The following is a 19932-nucleotide window of genomic DNA, read 5'->3' on the forward strand; positions in this document are numbered from 1 at the left end:
GTTTAAACATGACTTAATTCGTTGAAAACCACAGAAACGACCTCAGCAACTACTTTGGCTAAAAGAACATCAACACCAGAATTGACTTTGATTTTAGTATTTAAACGACTACTACTAGTACTACATGCAACAAACATTTGCTGTATTCTACTTTGGTTTTGTCCCTATAAACAGGCGACACAAATTGCCATTAAAGTTCTGTTCCTTTTTTTATTTTTGGGCTAAAAATAGTTTATGTGCCAACATTTGGTTTTCCTTTATTTCTTCCATTCTTTCTTAGGTTGATTGTTTTTATTTAGTTGTTTGCCGTAGCTGAAGGGAGTTTATAAATGTATTTTATGTTGGATTAGTGGTATGTATGATGACAAGAATGTTAATGGTTTTCGATATGTACGCCCAATAGTCTTTTTGTTTTTCTTTACCATAAACAGCAACAACACCCAACTCACCAAATACCAACGATCAAGTGTTCAAATGCATGTTTGCAACAAAACAAACTTACATTTTACAAGCTACATGTAGCAACCTTGCTTTATCGCAGCTAAAAGTGATTTGTAGTGTACACTACATTAAGTTTAACATCAATCAAAAATCGTTTTTTGTTTATTCATTGACTCGAGTTGTGGGTAAAATTTAATCTATGCATTGTAGTCTTGTTAAATACCTAATAATGGTGCATTAATGTAATGTTTAATTGAAAGCCAAATAAATGTGTTTAATGCAATAAGGCGGACTTTATTTCAACAAAACACCTGTTATGGAAATTCTGTCAGACTGCTTTGTGCCACAAACTTGATCCGCCAAAGAGGTGGACATTTCTTTTATGTAGTTGTAGACGTTTGGTGAAGCAGACGCAATTAGGATTTAAAGTATTTATATATATTTTTTTGGCAAAAGAAGAATATATAAACACATGTTACTTATATAAAGTAAATTATAAATTCGATGTTATTAATTGTAAACTACTACAGCGAGTTCAGCGTACATGCTGCTTGGATATAAGTGGTGCCATGTGTACTACTTGAACCAAATCTTTGGAAACGTTGCTAGGATATTACAAGCATTGAAACATATATATGATATGAGTACGCGCTTACTGCCAAAGGGCTTTTTATTTTAGGCGAACTGACCAAAGGCGGTTATAGGACACGTCATCAATGTATACTGGACACATTTGAAGGTTATACAAAATCATCGGACTTCCCTGATCGCATACCAGACATAGAATATGTCGGGAACTTTGAAACGCTGATACCAGTTAGAATGTCTTAGTCAAGCGAAAAATTAAAGCAAATACCAGTAAAAATCGTTTGTTACACGGATAGTTCTAATTGGGTTATACCCCAGTGGGAATGCGGTTCTATATTAAAGACAGAAATATACCACCACGTCATAAAAAAAAGCTTCCAGAAAGAAGTCCGAGCAATAACCGAATGTGTATATTGGAATAGAATAAATACTGATCCCACAGCCATTTATGGATTGTAAGAAAGCTTTAAGTATTCTTCCAAAGGTAAGGTTTTTATCATAAATGTACCAGGCCACACTGGAGTAGTCGGCAACGAAAGAGCTCCAGGGAGCTCCAGGCGGTTAACTTGACAAATGTTTAACCATTCGACGCAACAAATGCTGACTAAAAAATATGGTTGAGAGAATTCCATAAGGCCTCTATGAATAATGAAACGGTGGGTAGAACCACAAAGATCCTATGGAGTGACCCTGATGAGAACAATACGAAAAATATCCTCAAAATGAGTAAGTCTGTAATTATAATGATGGTACGTATTCTGAACGGACACACAGGATTACGGGCATATCTATACCAAATTAGCCTTGCGGATTCAGACAAATGTACAGCATTTGGAGAGCACAGTGAAATGCCGAAGCACTTTCTTTGTCACTGTCAGGTATTCGTCGAAGTATCTTTGAAGTGATGTTGTTCCGGAAATAATATTCCATTAAAACTATATATAATATACTTTCATACTCGCTTTTATAAAACATCTTTGACATAGTTAAAATCTTCAAATAGTAAGATTAAAGTGGATCACTTGTTTCTGCGACTTCTTGAACTGCCCCGATCTTAGTGTTTGCTCGGCCTTCCTTTAAATGAATGCACATGTGTTTGAACCAGAGAAATACATAATTCAGTTTCACTGGAACCGGTATCCAACGGGTCAGAGTTTTGGTCTTGCTTATGGGTACACGTGGTGGCTTTGGATTAAAAATCTATAATTCGAAATTAGTTTGGTGCTGCTGCCGACCCAATCGATACCCTCATGGGTATCGTGCTGCTACCGACTCAATAGAGACAATCCCATCTACGTGGTTTGCAACGAAAGTGATTTCGGACGTTATGCAACGGGGCACAAATGGTCAAAAACTAAATAGCTGGCTGCGTATAAGATAAATAAAAGGGGGTTGTGATTCATCAAAAAAGCTCACCTGTAGATTAAAATGGCTTTACGTAAGGCAGTTCGATAAATACAACTGAGAATATAATTCCTTTAAGTTCAAGAGCAACTGGTCGTTTTCCCTTCATTTTGTTGTCAGAAGTTATTCTTACAAAGATACTATATGCACGCCTAATACAAGGGTATTCCAAATTAGGAGAAATCTTGTTAAAAACTTCTTCCTAAATAAGTCTACGAAAAAATGTAGATCTGTTTTGAACCAAGTAAAACCAATTTTAAACTTAAAAAAATACTTAAAAAATTATAAAAGAAAAAATAGCAAAACACCAACTTTTTATTGATGTTTAACTAAAGTTAATAAGTGAATTTGTGCGTGAGTGCCTGTCTGATTCCAATACAATGGCACTGCATCATACGGCAGTAGTGCCCTGCACTACCTGTGACTAAAGCGCACCTTAGTAATGCCCTGCATTATTGTGATTTTGATAAGCTCAACTTTTTATCATACATAATATTTTTTATGCTACCTTCTCTGCTTGTAAACGTTACTAATCTAAAGCATTTAGTTTCTTTTTTTTCAACTAGCAAAGCTTACAACGCCACTGCGCTTGATTTTATTAGAGTTTTATCTAGACTTCTAGAAAATTCAGCATGTGAGAGGTGTAAAAACGAAACATAATTCACTTTACTTTTAATAATAAAATTGTAATCTATTTCGATTGACTCTATGTGTTTGTTGTTTAAGCTTTTTATTTATTTTTATATAAAATAACAATAAAAGCTGTCTTCTACTTAAAGTTATTTCTTTTAGCTTTAGGTTGAGAACAGATTTTTTTAAGAATAAATTGATAGATTTTATTTAAGAAAGCGGAAATCAATTTTTGCTGATAAAAAATCTACAAAATTTATTTATTTTTGTTTAGTAAATTTTTGTTTAAAAAAACATTTAAAAAATTAAAAGGTAAGTGTTATTAAGTTGTAAATAGAACATTAATTTATTTTTGAGATTTTGATTATAAGTACAACTGAACTTTTGTTTATAGTGATTCTATCTTGTGTTCTAATCATATTCTTATTTTACTGTAACTGTTTCCTAACTTTATATATATCAAAGAATACATGAAACCCTCATCTAGTCAGTAGTCACGTTTAAAAAAAATAAATAATTAATTACAAAGCTGATTTCATGCTTCCATTTTCATAGCAAAATTTTTCAATATCTTTAGCTGAAACCTATTCGATATTGGTCTATGCTGGAGGAGAAACACAAGCTTTTCGGAAGTTATTGACAGAAAGGAAAGTATTTCGTCATCGAATTAACAAACGTCGGCCTTATTATCACATCAAGTTGAGATGGGAATTGAAAATGCTAAATATATAATCATAAAGATCATACTTGCCTTGCTTAAAGGAATTTTTAACATTGTGGTTTCAAATCTTATCAGTTTTTTTCCCTGGATTTTTAGTATAAAATCTTTATGCAAAAATTTTGTGACTGTACTTACCCATTTAAAGATTCACAGGACTAATTAATAAACAAGCACGAAAATATAGTCGGGCGAGTCCGACCATATACACCTACCTGAGACAAAAAAATCGAGTCAGAAAATGATTCTGATCCGATTGGTATACTTTAAGGTGGGTATAGAAGCAATATTACTGTGAATTACAAACATCAGCACAAGCCCAATATACCCTACCCACAAAAGTGGTGTAGGGTATAAAAAGTAGTTATTAAACACATTATGAGCTTATTAGACCACTTCTATGTATTCCAGACGATATGTAGTACTCATTGAAGTATGTTGTTACATAAGTAGTAACAATTGGAAGCCATTTTGCTGGTACTTTAAAAATATATTTGTTTAATTAACAATCGGTGTTGTACGGTTGTACCGTAGTATGTTGTAATTATTATTACTATAATGGGGAGGGTATTATGCTTTTATGTTGATGTGTGTAAAACCCAAAAATATTGGTATACTTAAACCTAACTTTAAGTATACCAATCCTCTCAAATATACGTAAAATTCCTCTACCAACATTGATAATGATAGACCCATCTTTACCCCTATGTAGTTCCCTATGAGCCCTTTTGTAGAAAACATCTTTCTTAATCAAAAATAAGTAAAAATATTCTGTAACAAAGTTAAAAAACAAATTAAATGCTTTATTTTTTACAAAATAATCCATATTTTTAACATACTGACTGGTGTAGGGTATCATATGGTCGGCCATGCCCGACTATACATTCATACTTGTTATACTCTTCACCTTCGTGAGAAGGGTATATATAAGTTTGTCATTCCGTTTGTAATTTCCATAATATAATATTCCGACCCTAAAATGGAACTTTTTGGTACTTTTTCATTTTTCAAAAGGTACTTTTTGAGTTTTCTATAATAATGAACCCAGAAACAAGAAATTAAGTATTTAGAGTCGGAATTAGGTGAGAATCGGAAAAGTGATCTTTTTTAGTACTTTTTCGTTTTTCAAAAGGTACTATTTGAGTTTTCTACAATAATGAACCCAGAAACATAAAATTAAGTATGTAGAGTCGGAAATAGGTGAGAACCGAAAAAAGTGAACTTTTTGGTACTTTTTCGTTTTTCAAAAGGTACTTTTTAAGTTTTCTATAATAATGAACTTCGGAACATGAAATTAAATATGTAGAGACCGGATTAGACAATAAAAAATGGATGGGAATTGTTTGGTACTTTTTCGTTTTGCAAAACGTACTTTTTGAATTTCCTATAATATTGATCCTAGAAACCTAATAATAAGTAGGAATTAGGTGAGAACCGGAAAACGTGAACTTATTGATATTTTCTTTTAAGGTACTTTTTGAATTTTCTATAATATTGGATCAAGAAACGTAAAATTAAGTATGTTCAGCCCGAAGTAAGTGATTTGAAAATAATTTTTGATACCGGCATAACCATAACCACTAACCTAAAAGCATACTTTTCAATGACTGCTACATATCGTTCTTATTAGATAGGAGTACTTTAATAACGTCCTATTAATTAATGAATTTCTAATTCAGTTCTGTGTGGTGATTTAGCTGTATAGTGTATTCACACGATTTAAATTAAGTGACTTTATTAATTACTAATTACTTGTAGTAATTGTTTTATTCACTTGACTCCAATGACATCACCATGTTAAAGTAATGAATTAAAATGCTATTATGTAAGAAAATGTTTGCCCTCTTTTTAACCCCTTACCAGGTAATGAAAGCTTTTGCTGAGTTTAGTTTACAAATGTTATTACCCTCTCGCCATATAATTTTATAAATTTAATGAGTGATCTTGTCTACCTATAACGACATATTATAAGACTATATTGATCTGAGTAACGACAAAATTGGACAATTTTCTTTCTGGTTTATCCCAGATTGTCCAATATAGTAGAGGAGTGAAAAAAATATAAAAATGGCGTAATATATTCCACTTTCAAAGCTCTGCTTTAAACTTTGTTTCTTTTTCCTACACATTTTAAACAATAGTTTTAGTTTGACACGCAACTTAAGAAGTCCTTTTATGGCGCCTGTGTAATTTTTTTTCATATTCGTGGTGGCGTGTTTTACATTTAATTTTTCTGCAGGCAAACTTTACTGCTGTGGTTTTAACTTTATAGATACATATTTCTATATATAAACATATTAACGTTATATTGGTTTTTAATATAAATATATTTTTTTACTTTTAAAGGGCGTATGCGTTAATTACACGCAGCGTTTAAAGGATGTTTCTATTTATATAGAAGAAATTCCATCATATTTTTTTATGCTGAAAAATGTAATATGAGATTTCGAAGGTGTAGACACACTTAAAAGTATTTTGTTGTTTTTACTTCATTTTATATGGCTTTTTATATTAATAAAACAAATATTGATTATGAGTGATAATCTAGCAGAAAGGAGATGAAAAAGCTTCTGTTTTCACACAAAATTCATTTAATTTAAAAATAGTTTTTGTTCATAAATAATTTGTTGCAGATAATCAAACTTTATTATTTTCCCAGACTATTCAATACGCGCTTCACTTGATGAATAGTTTTCTGTTAAAAAAAATATTTTATAATTACTTTATTAAAGGGTTTTTTATTTTGTTTTGCGTTTAAATTCTTATTGAACATTTTGATAACTAAATAAATCATAATAAATTGACAATTTTGTTTCGTTAATTGGAAAATACATATTTTTGTTAACCGGATTACAAAAAAAAAAGAACTAAAAAGCCCAAAGAGTCAGAAGAAGTTCATTACATTTATTTTTATATTGTGATAAGTTTATTTTTATCTGGCCACCAGATTAAGCAGCAAGCAAGTACATCAAAATCATCTGGCCAAATTCCAACATGAATGAGTTGCAACAATTAACGGACCATCATGCCTTCATTGTACGTACTGATCGCAAATCGTTGTACACACAAATCAAAAATCTAGTACATCAAGCCCAAGAAGTGGCCAGCAAGGAACTTAATCAAAGACGAAATACCTTAAAGCTTTTGCTAGAGTATGAGGATAAGATATACGAAGAAGAATTTGCCAACAAAGTCAAGTCACGCATTGACGAGGACATCAGGGAGCGCAAAGATATACTACTGAAGATAAAGGAGGAGAGTACAAAGAATGAGTTGGAATTCTTGAAATCGAAACGCATACAACAATACATGAACAGTTGTTATGAAATACGCGAAGCTTTGAGGCGCAAAGAAACGCAAAATATTAAAGAATGCCAACTGGAACAGATGCTGGAGAAGGAGAGGTCGGTGAAGAGGGAACAAGATTTAGAGAAATATTGGTTAGAGGTGCAAAACATAAATCTTCGCTTAATGGATGAACATCAACAGCAAGAGAATTGTTTGAAAAAAGCTTTAGTCAAACATGTGTCGGATACACGAAAAGTACAATTAGAAGAATTGCAGGAGAAGCGTGAGAAAGAACTTGAGGAAAAATTAGAAGACAAAAAGAAATTAGATGCTCTGTTGGAAGAAATACGCTTAGAAGAATTCGATCAAAAGCTACAGGGAAAACCGGCCCAAGTAGCTGAGTATCGCAATGAACTATTAAAAATGATAAATGAGAAACAAGAGGCGGAGAAAAAAGAACAGCGCGAACTAGCTGATATGCACCGAAAAATGATGGCAGAAATAGCACGATTAGAAGCTGAAGAAAACGCTGCAGCTAAAGAGAAAAAGAAAGCTTTTCACAAAGCCACAATAGATTTTATACGATTTGTTAAAGGCATGCGCGAATTGGATGAACGGCATGAACAAGTGTATAATGAACGCACCGATGATCTACGAAGAATAGACATGTGTACGAAAAACAATATATTAAAAGAACGTCAGCGTAAAGCGCGTATAGCCGAAAAGTGTTATGCCGAGTTGAGACAGCAAATTTGTGAACAATACGAAAACCGCTTACGAGAAGAAGCTGAACATCGTGAGTGTAAAATGTTAGAAAATCGTTTCATACACCGAGAAATAACCCACAAAGAAATTTTGGAAAGAAAACGAAAAAATCGCTTAGAACTTGAGCAGCAAATGGAAGAATTAAAAAAATTACGAGAAAAAGAACAAGAGGACTTTTCTAATGAACTTAAACGAGCTAGTAATGATCCAGAATATTGCGCGCAATTAGCTAAAGAGTATATCAAAGAGGGTATTGATTATTTAGAACCCCATGCTAATTGGCGTATTATAGCTTGTTCCTCTAAAGACTATGTGACCAAAGCACCTGCACGTAGTTTACAAGAGTTATTGAGTCAAGGAGCAATACCAAAAAAGTGTATTGAACCATGTGGTTGCATTCGAAATATTAATACTACTGATGGCAGAGGTGATGAAAATCGTTGATTCTTGTTGTATGTTGTAATATTGTAAAATTATATTGTTATTTACTTAAAAGAATACATTTAAATACCATTTTGGATACACATTTAACTAAATGTGTCTTTTTTACTTTCCCTGGGGATTTATTGTATTCCCTTACATAGCTTTATGCAAAATGTTTCTTTTGAAATTCTTATCAATTTATTTTTAAACAGTTTGTGAAAAACATCATATTGGTTTTATGAGCAAATCTTAAAATCTCAATTAAAGCTGCACACTTCATAAATTGCAATTAATTAAAGGTTTGTTGCCTTCAAATTTAAAGTGAACAAAATAAAACAACAATTTTAAGATGATTACATGTGAGGAAACAACCAGTTAAGAAGAATTTAAGCTAAGAAGAAAAAAAATGCAAATACAAAACAATGAAAATACTTTAATGCAAATTAATGATGAAATCATTAAGAGTTTTTAAGTACCAGATCCACAATGACTTAAACCGACTCTACAATGTTTCTTATTAAAAAGAAAATATACAAAAAGAAAAATACACGTCTGGTATCAAATTGACATTAAAGTGTTTATAATTGTTTATTAACATCCGCTGTCAAAATATACATACGTACGACAACTCTTTGTAATGTGGCAACATTGCGTTACAGCAATCAATCCGTTATTAATAACGGAGCTTATCACGTTTGTTAACATTTGGACAACGGATGTGTATATAATTTAGATTTTGACAACGAATTGTTGCATGTACAGCTGTGTAGGTATGTACAGCTGTGTTCAAAAAAATAGGAGTGAGACAGAAAAATAGTTGTGTGATTACGACTGTTCAAAAAAATAGGTGTGCGGTATATTATCTTACCTAAATTAGATTAATTTCCTTTATTCGAAGTAAATATTTAAAATATGATATAAAACTGTTATATTTAGATTATTTTGAGGTCAACTCACAATTATTTCCTTTAAAATCCTGAAAAAATATCGCGAACAAAACATGAAAAATCTCATTAAAAGACTTTTTGAATACTTTAGGAAGTCAGATATTTAAAAATTTCTCATAAAAAATAAACATTTCATTCAAAAATTATAACAGCTTCCCATAAGCGCTTATCATTTTTTTTAAATTAATCCAATTAGGGCGCCCCAATCTAAATGAATTCAGAAAATATATTGGAAGCCAAAAAGGGTATGGTCTAATAAATTGTAAAATGGTATCGTACCCCAAATGTTGTAGGTATACATATTAGTCCAAGATATGCTCTCATATTCTCAATAAACAAATTTGATAAAATGGGGATGTTGTCGTATAAAAATATTTTTGATTCTAAATTGGAGGAAGCTCGTTCCATAGGAAGTAGGCCTTTACATGGTTGTCGACTTACTGCTTCTAAAGCAAAACGTTAAAAGACCTCGTGTATAACATCTTTTAAGGCTTTCTGAATAAATTCCTGTATATTTGTTGATAATCGGCCACGACATGTGTCATCAAGCCCCTCAAAACCGTTGTCGGAAGGACATCAAGTTTCAGAGGTTCATAAACCCAAATTCTAAATTAAATCTTTAAAAAATGACTGATGTTGTACTGGCACACATTAATTAATAATATTTTAGATGAAAGTACTTTTGTTTTTGTTTTTATTTTAAAAATAGTTGAACTTAAATCGAATACTCCTATTATTTTGAACAATAGATTTTGTATATAAATTTAGAAAAATATATATTTTTTATATAAATTTCTTCAACATTCAAAATATCGGTTATAAAAATTATAGAACAAGTTAAATAAATAAATTATAAAAATATTTAATTAAAAATGTATATCTTACGCTAAAAAAAATTATTTTAAAAATTTTTAAAATTTTCACTCCTATTATTTTGAACACAACTGTATATACTTTAAAAACGTATGTTATTAATAAATCATCAACACTATGGTATCTATTTGGTACCAGGCGTGTATATTTCTTTCTCCGTCTGTTTACGGTTACGAATCTATATATTTACCTTGAACGATCAGTAAATGAATTTACTTAGTGTTGAATGCATCTAGCCTAACCATTTGCTTTACCTCAGTGCTGACAACGTTCTTCTGGTTAATATTGGATCCGAGACGAAATTTTTTCTATGAAAATTTTAAAGAAATGGCACATCAACCTTCTTGAGACCGCTTGTAGTTGCGAATTAGTGATATTCTACAAATGAGTATAATTTATACTGATACGCAGATGTGAATTCAAATAATTTCTCTTTTATCGAAAAAAATTAGCTTCCCTGTAATGGATGGTACCAACATAACAACTTACTCTTCCATTACTACTACTTACAGTCTACATTACTTTTAAGTACAGTTTTTATTAAATTGCGCCATAGAAACTGTTTTCTACATACACAGAAAGAAAACAGTTTTCTCTGTGTGAAAATCATTATTGGACGCACTATATAAAAACAAATCGTTAGTTTTGTGAGTATGACAACTAGGTAGGTAGGTCGATAGGAGGATGTATACTACATCAAATCCGAAGAAATACACCTAGGCCTAGTATGACAACTAAATAACGAACAAGAAGTCCAGATTCGTAATCTGTGTTGTGGTATAATCTGTTGACTAGATGATGGTTAGTTAAATTACAGTATATGAAGTTTCTGAACTATGCTATTAATAAGTTATAGACTAGACTTGTCCATAAATGTCCATATATGCCATTCGAATAAAAATTATTCGATTAATCGAGAAAAAATTTTTGTTTTTCCTCGAACGAATAAAAAATTTCCAATTTAGAATAAAGAATAATTCTAACAATTTTTGTTAAATATTCGAATAAAATTTATATGTATTGAACAAAGAATTACATAATTTTTTTTGTAAAATGAATACTAAATTAAAAGATCTATTATAATTATAACAAATATTTTACTACTTAAAGCAACTTATGAAAATTTATATTTTGCAATGTTGTGTAATGCTTTCTGTTGCAAAAGTGAATCTGTGGATTTTTTAAATGCTTGCAATCAGTGAAACAGATAGTTCCTAAAGCAAGGCAGTTTTTATTCGAATAATTTTTAACACGAATAATTGAAAACCATATGTATATACTAGTATGTTGCTAATCAACAACTATCGTTAAGTACATACGTACTTAAGGTATGTACTTAACGATTTTACTAGTCTTTCTCTGGCCTATAGTATATTAACAATATTATAATCTAGTAAATGTTCTTGTATATGGGCTAGTGTATGTACCCTTTTAGTCAATAGATTACTCCTGATTTATATTACCTACAACTAAAATAAAACTTAATACTTAGCAAAGATGTTATTTAAATCTTTTTTTTTTCAAGTTCAATTTAAAACTAATTTACTTTGCCATAATGTAGGGTATTTTATTTAAGCATCTCTTACAAATCATACTTATGGCAACACCTTAAATTCATATTAACATAACATAAAAATCCCAAATTCATCCAAGTACCAAGATAGGAAATTATAAACTTAATACCAAAAAAAGAAACATAAAATTCCTCTTATTAAAACATCAATTTAATGGGCAATAATTTAAAAACATAAATAAACATTAAAACAATTTTTCTCAATAATAAGAACAGACCATAGACATACATATGAACACTCGTATTGTATTTATAAATATATTCCTTTTTAAGATGAAACAAAAATTTAATAAAGTTATAAATATAAAAGACTACAAGTTATTTATGATGATTAATTTTAAACAAACAATAACAAAAATACATTAATTTTTTTTTTATTATTTTTTTTGCATTTTTATTACAGACTTATGGGCTTGTGGTCAAGGCAGAGACGATTTGCATTTTGTATATTTTGCTAAAAACAGAACAACAACACCTCTAGTTTGTACAACATGAATTTTTATCTTGTAAGTAGTACTTTATAGTATTTTCTACCACAAAGATAATAATCTACCTTTTTAAATAAAAAAAATGGGTGGTCTCTTTCACTATGTTGTAGCTGTTGTTACATAAAGGAGGGTACACTTTAATTAATCATACTTAGATTAAAAACATAAAAAAGTTAAGAGGAAAACTAAAAAATTACATCATACAGGTAAATGTTTGGAGATCATGTCTCTTTAATAAAACATTAATTAACATATTATTTTAATATTTTTTGTGTAGTTTTATTTTAAGGAATGCTACTTATTACATAAGTAATTCATTTAAAGTTTAAAGACTTTTCTTCAGCAATTGTTATTTTTTTCTTTCAGTTCAACGGCCAAAATATTGTAGATTTTTTATGAAACTGTTATGTTTACGTGTCTACTATTAATAAATTATAATTAATTGCCAGGTGGATCATTAGGCGTTACTATCAACAACAAAAAAAACACAAAAACTAAAACGAATAATAGTTATGACCACTATAAATTAATGTTGTTGGTTCTACCGAACACAAAAAAAAAACAACAAACATTTGGCAGCACCTACACTTGTTCAGCACTCCAAAAATGTTGCAGAAAAATGCACACAAATGAAAATTCTTAAGGCGCAAAAAACTGCACAATTTCTAGGAAAATAAATTGAGAAATCATTACAAATTACCCCGATAAATACAGTTAATTTGATAAAAAACAATTTGTTATTAAATTATTATTTTAACAGAAAATAATTTCAGTTAAACTAAATCAAGTTTGTTGCTTAAGTCTTTTGTTTTCGGTTGCACTATTTGAAAGTGTTCAAGTGTGCTTTGTTTCGTTTTAATTCATAATAAGCGCAACATTCACTTTAATTAATCAATAGTTAGTATTTTTTATTTGATGTAACCAATTTGTAGAGAAAATAATGGTTTATAACAATTTTACCGTTAACCTGCTAGCTGAAATTCAGCCTGAGTAATTTGAAGCCATTTATTTTTGTAAATATTATTTAATTTATTTTATATATTAAGCAAAACTCATTTCAGCACTCATTTCAGTTCTAGTTCATTTCTAGTTCAGTTCTAGTTCAGTTTTAGTTCAGTTCTAGTTCAGTTCTAGTTCAGTTCTAGTTCAGTTCTACTTCAGTTCTAGTTCAGTTTTAGTTCAGTTCTAGTTCAGTTCTAGTTCAGTTCTAGTTCAGTTCTAGTTCAGTTCTAGTTCAGTTCTAGTTCAGTTTTAGTTCAGTTCTAGTTCAGTTCTAGTTCAGTTCTAGTTTATTTCTCTTAAAATTATGTTTGAATATAATTTGTGTTTTTATTGTAATTAATAAATACTTAGTTTAGTGGCTCAAAACAAAAGCTCATTCTCGAGCATAAAATTATATAAATATAGTTTTTAATTTAATAGATGAATCAATTTTTTTATATATATCAGTCTTTAAGTAAATAAATGATATATTTACAAATTATATATTTTCCCAAACTGTCGCTTTAAAATTCTTGCAAACTTGCGCAACTAAAATGGAATATTTTATTTTACTTGTTTTTAAATATCTTAACATATTTTAAAATGCTATTTTACTATGTAGAAAAACAACATCATAAACTACTGATAAGTATATAAAGAGTTGAACATAAAATTAATAAAACCAAACATTAATTACATTTGCGTGTTACTACTAGATCCTGTAAAGCACCACAAGATTCAAATATATAAAAAAGAAGCAAAAAAATCCATAAGATTCACTAAATGAGTAGGTAGTACAGGAATGTTTTAACAAATAAACATGGTCAACTATAATTCTGACAAGTGTATAAACATAAAGCAAACAGTTACTCAAATAATTCAAACTTGTAGATTTTTACGAATGTTTTTAAAAAAGGTTGTAAAAAACTTAACATGATATAATCTAAGAAACTAATTTTTATTCTTTTTCACATTAAAATCAATTACGAATTTTTAATTTCCTCTTTTAGATTCGCTATAATTGTGAGTTTTTTCTCTGACTTTTAACAATTTCAAAGCGGATATGCCATTTTTATTATAACTTTACTTGCAATTACTTTTACAACTAACAACAAATAAACACAACAAAACTAAAAAAAAAATATCTTACTTGCCAAATAAACTGATTAATAATTGCCAGAAATTCTTGTTGATTGCTACCTTTAATACAATTTACGGTGTGTGGCAAACAGCACAGCTTACAGCAATAAAACTTAGAGAGTCCAACAAGATCTGGGGATAAATGTGATGGGATGGTTATGGATACGATGGATTGCTGCTCGGTTGACTGGATAAATGCCACTGTATTCTATTTTTCCATTTCACTTGGTGATTGTTAACATTTCTATGGTTAAACGCTAAGAGTCATATTATATGATTTTCAAATTAATTGACAGAAATTAAAATCATATCATATGAACATGAGAAGACACATGCGGAATTTGTTGTTACTGTTTGTTAAGATTTTTTATTATTGTTATTATAAAAGTGATTTGTGTTTGCGTTTGGTTCGTTTTACTCTCTCATGCTATTCGCTTTGTTGACAAGAATGTCAATTGCACGTTAGACACGCGTTTAGGTAACTCAAATTTAAAACACGCGTTAAAATTTATTGTTTGCTTGGTAACAAAGTATGAACGTAATAGTATCATGTACCATGTGAAGAAATTTTATTGTATATATTAACATGCTCTTGCAAGTCACGCTACATTAGTTCTTATAGAATTGTTGATTTATTAAAATAAAATTTAACATAAAATTTAGGCAGCGGGAAAACGATGTTTTTTGTAATGACAAAGATAGAATGTTTGATGAAAATTGAACCGATGAATTCCAGACTAACAGATTTAATCTTTACAGCCTAGTCTATTGTCTAATCTATAGTCTAGTCTATAGTCTAGTCTATAGTCTAGTCTATAGTCTAGTCTATAGTCTAGTCTATAGTCTAGTCTTTAGTCTAGTCTATAGTCTAGTATATAGTCTAGTATATAGTCTAGTCTTTAGTCTAGTCTATAGTCTAGTCTATAGTCTAGTCTATAGTCTAGTCTATAGTCTAGTCTATAGTCTAGTCTATAGTCTAGTCTATACTCTAGTCTATAGTCTAGTCTCTTTGCTCTAATTGATCTAATCAGTAAGAAGTTTTCCGTCGAAAATTATCATTTGATAGATTATTATCTCTCAAATTCATAGGACACCGATTTATTATAGATGCTCTAGAGGACATTTGGTAATAAGTGTTGTTATCAATAATATTACACGTTTTTTAATAGGGTTTGAGCCATATGCGTATGTTTAATAATGAATTATTTTTTTTACCCCTATTTCAATATTAGATGATTTTTAGAGAATTTTTGATTTGTGTAAAAACCAATGAATTTGCAAGATACGTGTCTTTTAGGGAATTACTAAGTCCCTGCTGCTAAATATTAGTTGTCATACTAAATCTTGTATTTACAAATCAATAGCAAATATTTGACTTGTTTTCTAATACATTGTTGAGTAAAAATATTTGTGTTATCTTATTTCTTGTTATTGCTTTCACTAGAAACGTAATAAAGAAGAAAATTTACTTCTGGATTACAATGGTACGTATAGCACACTCCTATAGAATGTACGCAAATAAAATGAAAATACCAGAAATTTAAGAAAAAAAAAGCAAAAGGTAAATGACAAGTAAAAGGAAAACTTATGATTAAACAAAAAAATATTTAAAGTACCAATAGGTGTATTTAACCCTTAAAGGTGCTGAAATAAAATATTGAAAGTAAAACATACATATGTAATACATATTATGGTTATGTATATGATGTTTGATTTTGAAACTTTCTTCGTTTACCTTGTTATTCAGTAATTTGTAATTTTTTTCAATATTAGTTATCCATGGGTTAAAAGGTATTTCTTTAGTTCGGTTTTTCAAATAAACATGGATTTTGTTTTTCTTTCATTTAGCAAATTTAAACTGTTTGACATTTTAACAGGATTGTTTTCTTTTCTCATCTTCTCTCGGTATTATTTGCTTATTTTTATCTTTTATGTTTCTTTATACATACTTTGATGTACTACTGCTTGTAATGTCAGTAAAGTTTTGTTGTGTTTTTATCATCTTCAACTGACAGTTGGCAGAATTCAGTACTCAAGGAATCTTTTTTCTTATTTTCGTTTTAGTTCCAGAGACAAACATTTCGATATTGCAACTAACAAGACACTTCATATACATACTTTTGATGAATAATCAATTGTATAGTATGAAATTTGTGAAATGGAATTGATGCCATTGGTATGGTTGGCTATGTTGCATATACATATATTCTTACTTACCTTGGCCAACTTGAAATTATTTGAGAAAACTGAATTTCACTGTTATACATTTGAATATTTCTTTTCTTTCAATTTGATTTTAAAATTCTAAGAAATGCAAATTAAACTGAAAGAAAACAAAATCAAAATTAAGTATATTGCCATTAGTCTAAGGGTTCATCAGACGATAAAGAATGATTGGAAAAATATTAACATATTTTGTGCTTTACATATATTTTAATTGTATTAGTTTAATTTTGTAAATTAATAAGAAAACAAGTATAAATGTATAGTCGGGCATGGCCGACAAACAGACAGACCGACATAGGTGGGTGTAGGACCAATATGTTTTGGTGATACAAACATCTGCACAAACGCATAATACCCTCCCCACTATAGTGGTGTAGAGTATAAACATTAGAAGTTATTCCAATATTTATTAATAATTTTAATCTATATTTACTAATTACAACGCCTCTGCAGTTAGAAAAGTTATAGTCTGTCGTCATGGAATAACTCCCTAAACTTCTCAAATTTGGGGAATTATTCACCTTCCAATTAAAAACGAACAAGTAAGAGTGCTATATTCGGCTGTGCCGAATCTTATATACCGTTCACCATAGTGTATTTTAAACATCTTTTATAAATTTTAAATTTTTTCCCTACTACATTATTATTACATCAAAAGCTAAACAAAAAGAACAACAACGCTAAACGAAATAAAAAACAAAATACACAATGCATCTACCCCAACAGACATCTAAACATACATAACGAAAAACACAGAAAAACAAAAATAGCAACGCAATGACGCCAACAGCATCCAAACATACAAAAAAATACACAGCTGAATAAAACCAAATACATCTACACACACACGAGTTCATCTTTTTCTAATATACAGTGTTGTTGTTGCTTTTTTAACAAAGCATGAAAAAAATATGTCTGTTGAAACTGATTTCAACAGACAGACAGACAGACAGACAGACAGACAGACAGACAGACAGACGGACATGGCTTAATCGACTCCGCTATATAAGTATATATATTCTGGATCCTTATAGATTCCAGAGTATATATACTTTATAGGGTCGGAAAATTATATTATAGAAATTACAAACGGAATGACAAACTTATATACCCTTCTCACGAAGGTGAATGGTATAAAAAAGATCCCTAAAGTAAAATGAAATAATACCCAAGTCTTTATATAAAACGTTAATTCCCTGGCTTTTTAAGAATAAAAATATAATATTTTGAACATATTAACTAGTCTATGGACATGTCTATTAACTAGTTTGATGCTTAGACCTTGGTCTAGTTTATTAACTAGTCTATGGACTGTAAACTAGTCTATGGTCAAGCCTATAGATTAAACTATTAACCAGCATATTGACTATTCTACTGAATTGTTTATTAAATAGTAATGAATTCATTTGTTCACTAGACTACTAGATATATGACTAGTCTACTAGGTTATCCTGGACTAGGTTAGACTGTTGATAGGTCTATGAACTAGATTAGGAATAATTCTGTTGACTAATCAATGGTCAATTTATTAGTATTTAATATTCTATAGATTAAACTATTGGATTAAACTATTAAAAAAGTATAAACCCTGAGATCAAGTTATAAATGATTGTGCCGAGTTAAATCCGAATCTTCTTGGAGCTATTATACCATCTAAGAAATGGTCAAAATGGTGTTGTTCCCTCCCCGAATCCCAAATGTAAAGGAAAAGTTCAGAGGTCAGATTCTAATTTTCATACCCTTCATGATCTTATTCTTATAAATTTTAGTAGAGAAATTTACGTCTTCATTAAAGTTATTTATATAAAATAAATCATGATGAATTTTCATCTTGGAGTAATATTCTGAAAGAGAGTTTGTATGGCGGCTGGGGTCAAATGATGTCCATTCTTATTGAAAATCGGCGATGTCTTTTACACCTTTAAAAATTAAGTTTTGTCGATTTTTCTTAACATACTAAAACATTTAACATAATTATAAGCTCAAAAGCTCTATTCAGAGAAGGGTGTTGTATGGGCGCTGGGCATATAATGGAACGATTTAAACCATTTTTAATAAACTTTTTATATATACTTTTTTATGTAGTAATTTTACTTATTATACCCACCATCATATTGATTTTGTCATTCCGTTTGCAACACATCAAAATATTGGTCATAGACCCACAAAAGTATATATATTTTGGGTCCTCATTAAATTCTAAGACGATCTAGCCTTGTCTGTCCGTACGACTGTTGAAAATACGATATAGTCCGAATGGAAAGAGCCAGAGGGTTAAATATTTCTTATAGGTACGGTGTCCTTGGTATTGAAAATGGGCAATATAGGCCCACGTTTTCGGATGGTCCCCATACAAGTGGTTCTCGAAAAGCAACTTTAACTGTCATAAAATGTTTAAAAATACGAATATAGCGATGAAATTCGACATAAGAAAGTTTCTTATGATCTAAAATCACTATGCAAAATTTTATGAGGATCGTACCATAATTGACCCTATGCCTCACATAAGATCCCCTTCAAGGCTTAAAAACACTAGTATATAGATGAAATTAGGCATAAGAAAGTTTCATACAAGTCAAAATCTATCAAAAAAATTTTAAGAGGATCGGTCCATGATTGACCCTACCACCCATATAAAGTCCCCTTCAGAAAATAACTGCAACTCTCATTAAAGGCTTAAAAATACGAGTGTAGCAAAGAAATACGACACAAATAAGTTTAATCCGAATGAAATTCTGTCTACCAAATTTTATGAGAATCTACTCATAATTGACCCTACCCCCTATCTCCTTCAGAAAATTACTTTATCGCTTATAACTGGCCTAAAAATACAAGTATTTCATCTATATACTATTCGACATAAGTAAGTTTCATTCGAATCAAACGAGATTTGATGGTGGGTATATAAGATTCGACATCGCCAAATATAACACTCTTACTTGTTTTTCGTTTCTTTAGAAGTTATTTTCTTTTTGCTGCGATGGCAAAGTAATCATTAGGTTGTTTAAAAGTAATGCGAAAGGTATGTGCTTAGTAGTCATTGAAAGTATGTTGTTATGTTAGGAGAAGTAATTACCACATTTTAGCTGAATATTTTTAAAATATTCTCATAAACACCTTTTTATGATAAATGTATGAACATTTGTATATTAAACATTTACCGTTCAAAACTTACTATTATAAACTTTTCACCATTAACGTTTAAATTATTGCCAGCAATTTTAGTTTTAAGAAGAAATAATTGCAACATTAGCATTAACTCCTACTAGTGTTTATTTATGTTAATTTGTAACATATTTCACCACACTACAATAGAGATAAAATATTATAAAGATCATTGATTATATGGCACACTCGAACACTACAATTCATATGAGTAGATTCGCATACATACGTTTTACAAAGTAAGATCATGGCATGCAAAATATTCTAACCACAAGCAGAGAC

General features: G+C 30.0%; 1 protein-coding gene across 1 annotated transcript; it reads left to right on the forward strand.

The window, feature by feature from the left end:
• Positions 1-6590: 6590 nt before the first annotated feature.
• Positions 6591-8365, forward strand: LOC111679141 (cilia- and flagella-associated protein 45). The gene has a single exon (XM_023440651.2). The coding sequence runs from the start codon at positions 6776-6778 to the stop codon at positions 8276-8278; it is 1503 nt and encodes a 500-aa protein (XP_023296419.2). The 5' UTR covers positions 6591-6775; the 3' UTR covers positions 8279-8365.
• The last annotated feature ends 11567 nt before the right edge of the window (positions 8366-19932 follow it).

Source organism: Lucilia cuprina, chromosome 4 (genome assembly GCF_022045245.1).
Source record: "Lucilia cuprina isolate Lc7/37 chromosome 4, ASM2204524v1, whole genome shotgun sequence".
Lineage (NCBI taxonomy): Eukaryota > Metazoa > Arthropoda > Insecta > Diptera > Calliphoridae > Lucilia > Lucilia cuprina.

Coding starts and splice junctions, on each gene's coding strand:
- LOC111679141 (XM_023440651.2), top strand. CDS start 6,776: ATGAATGAGTTGCAACAATTAACGGACCATCATGCCTTCATTGTACGT.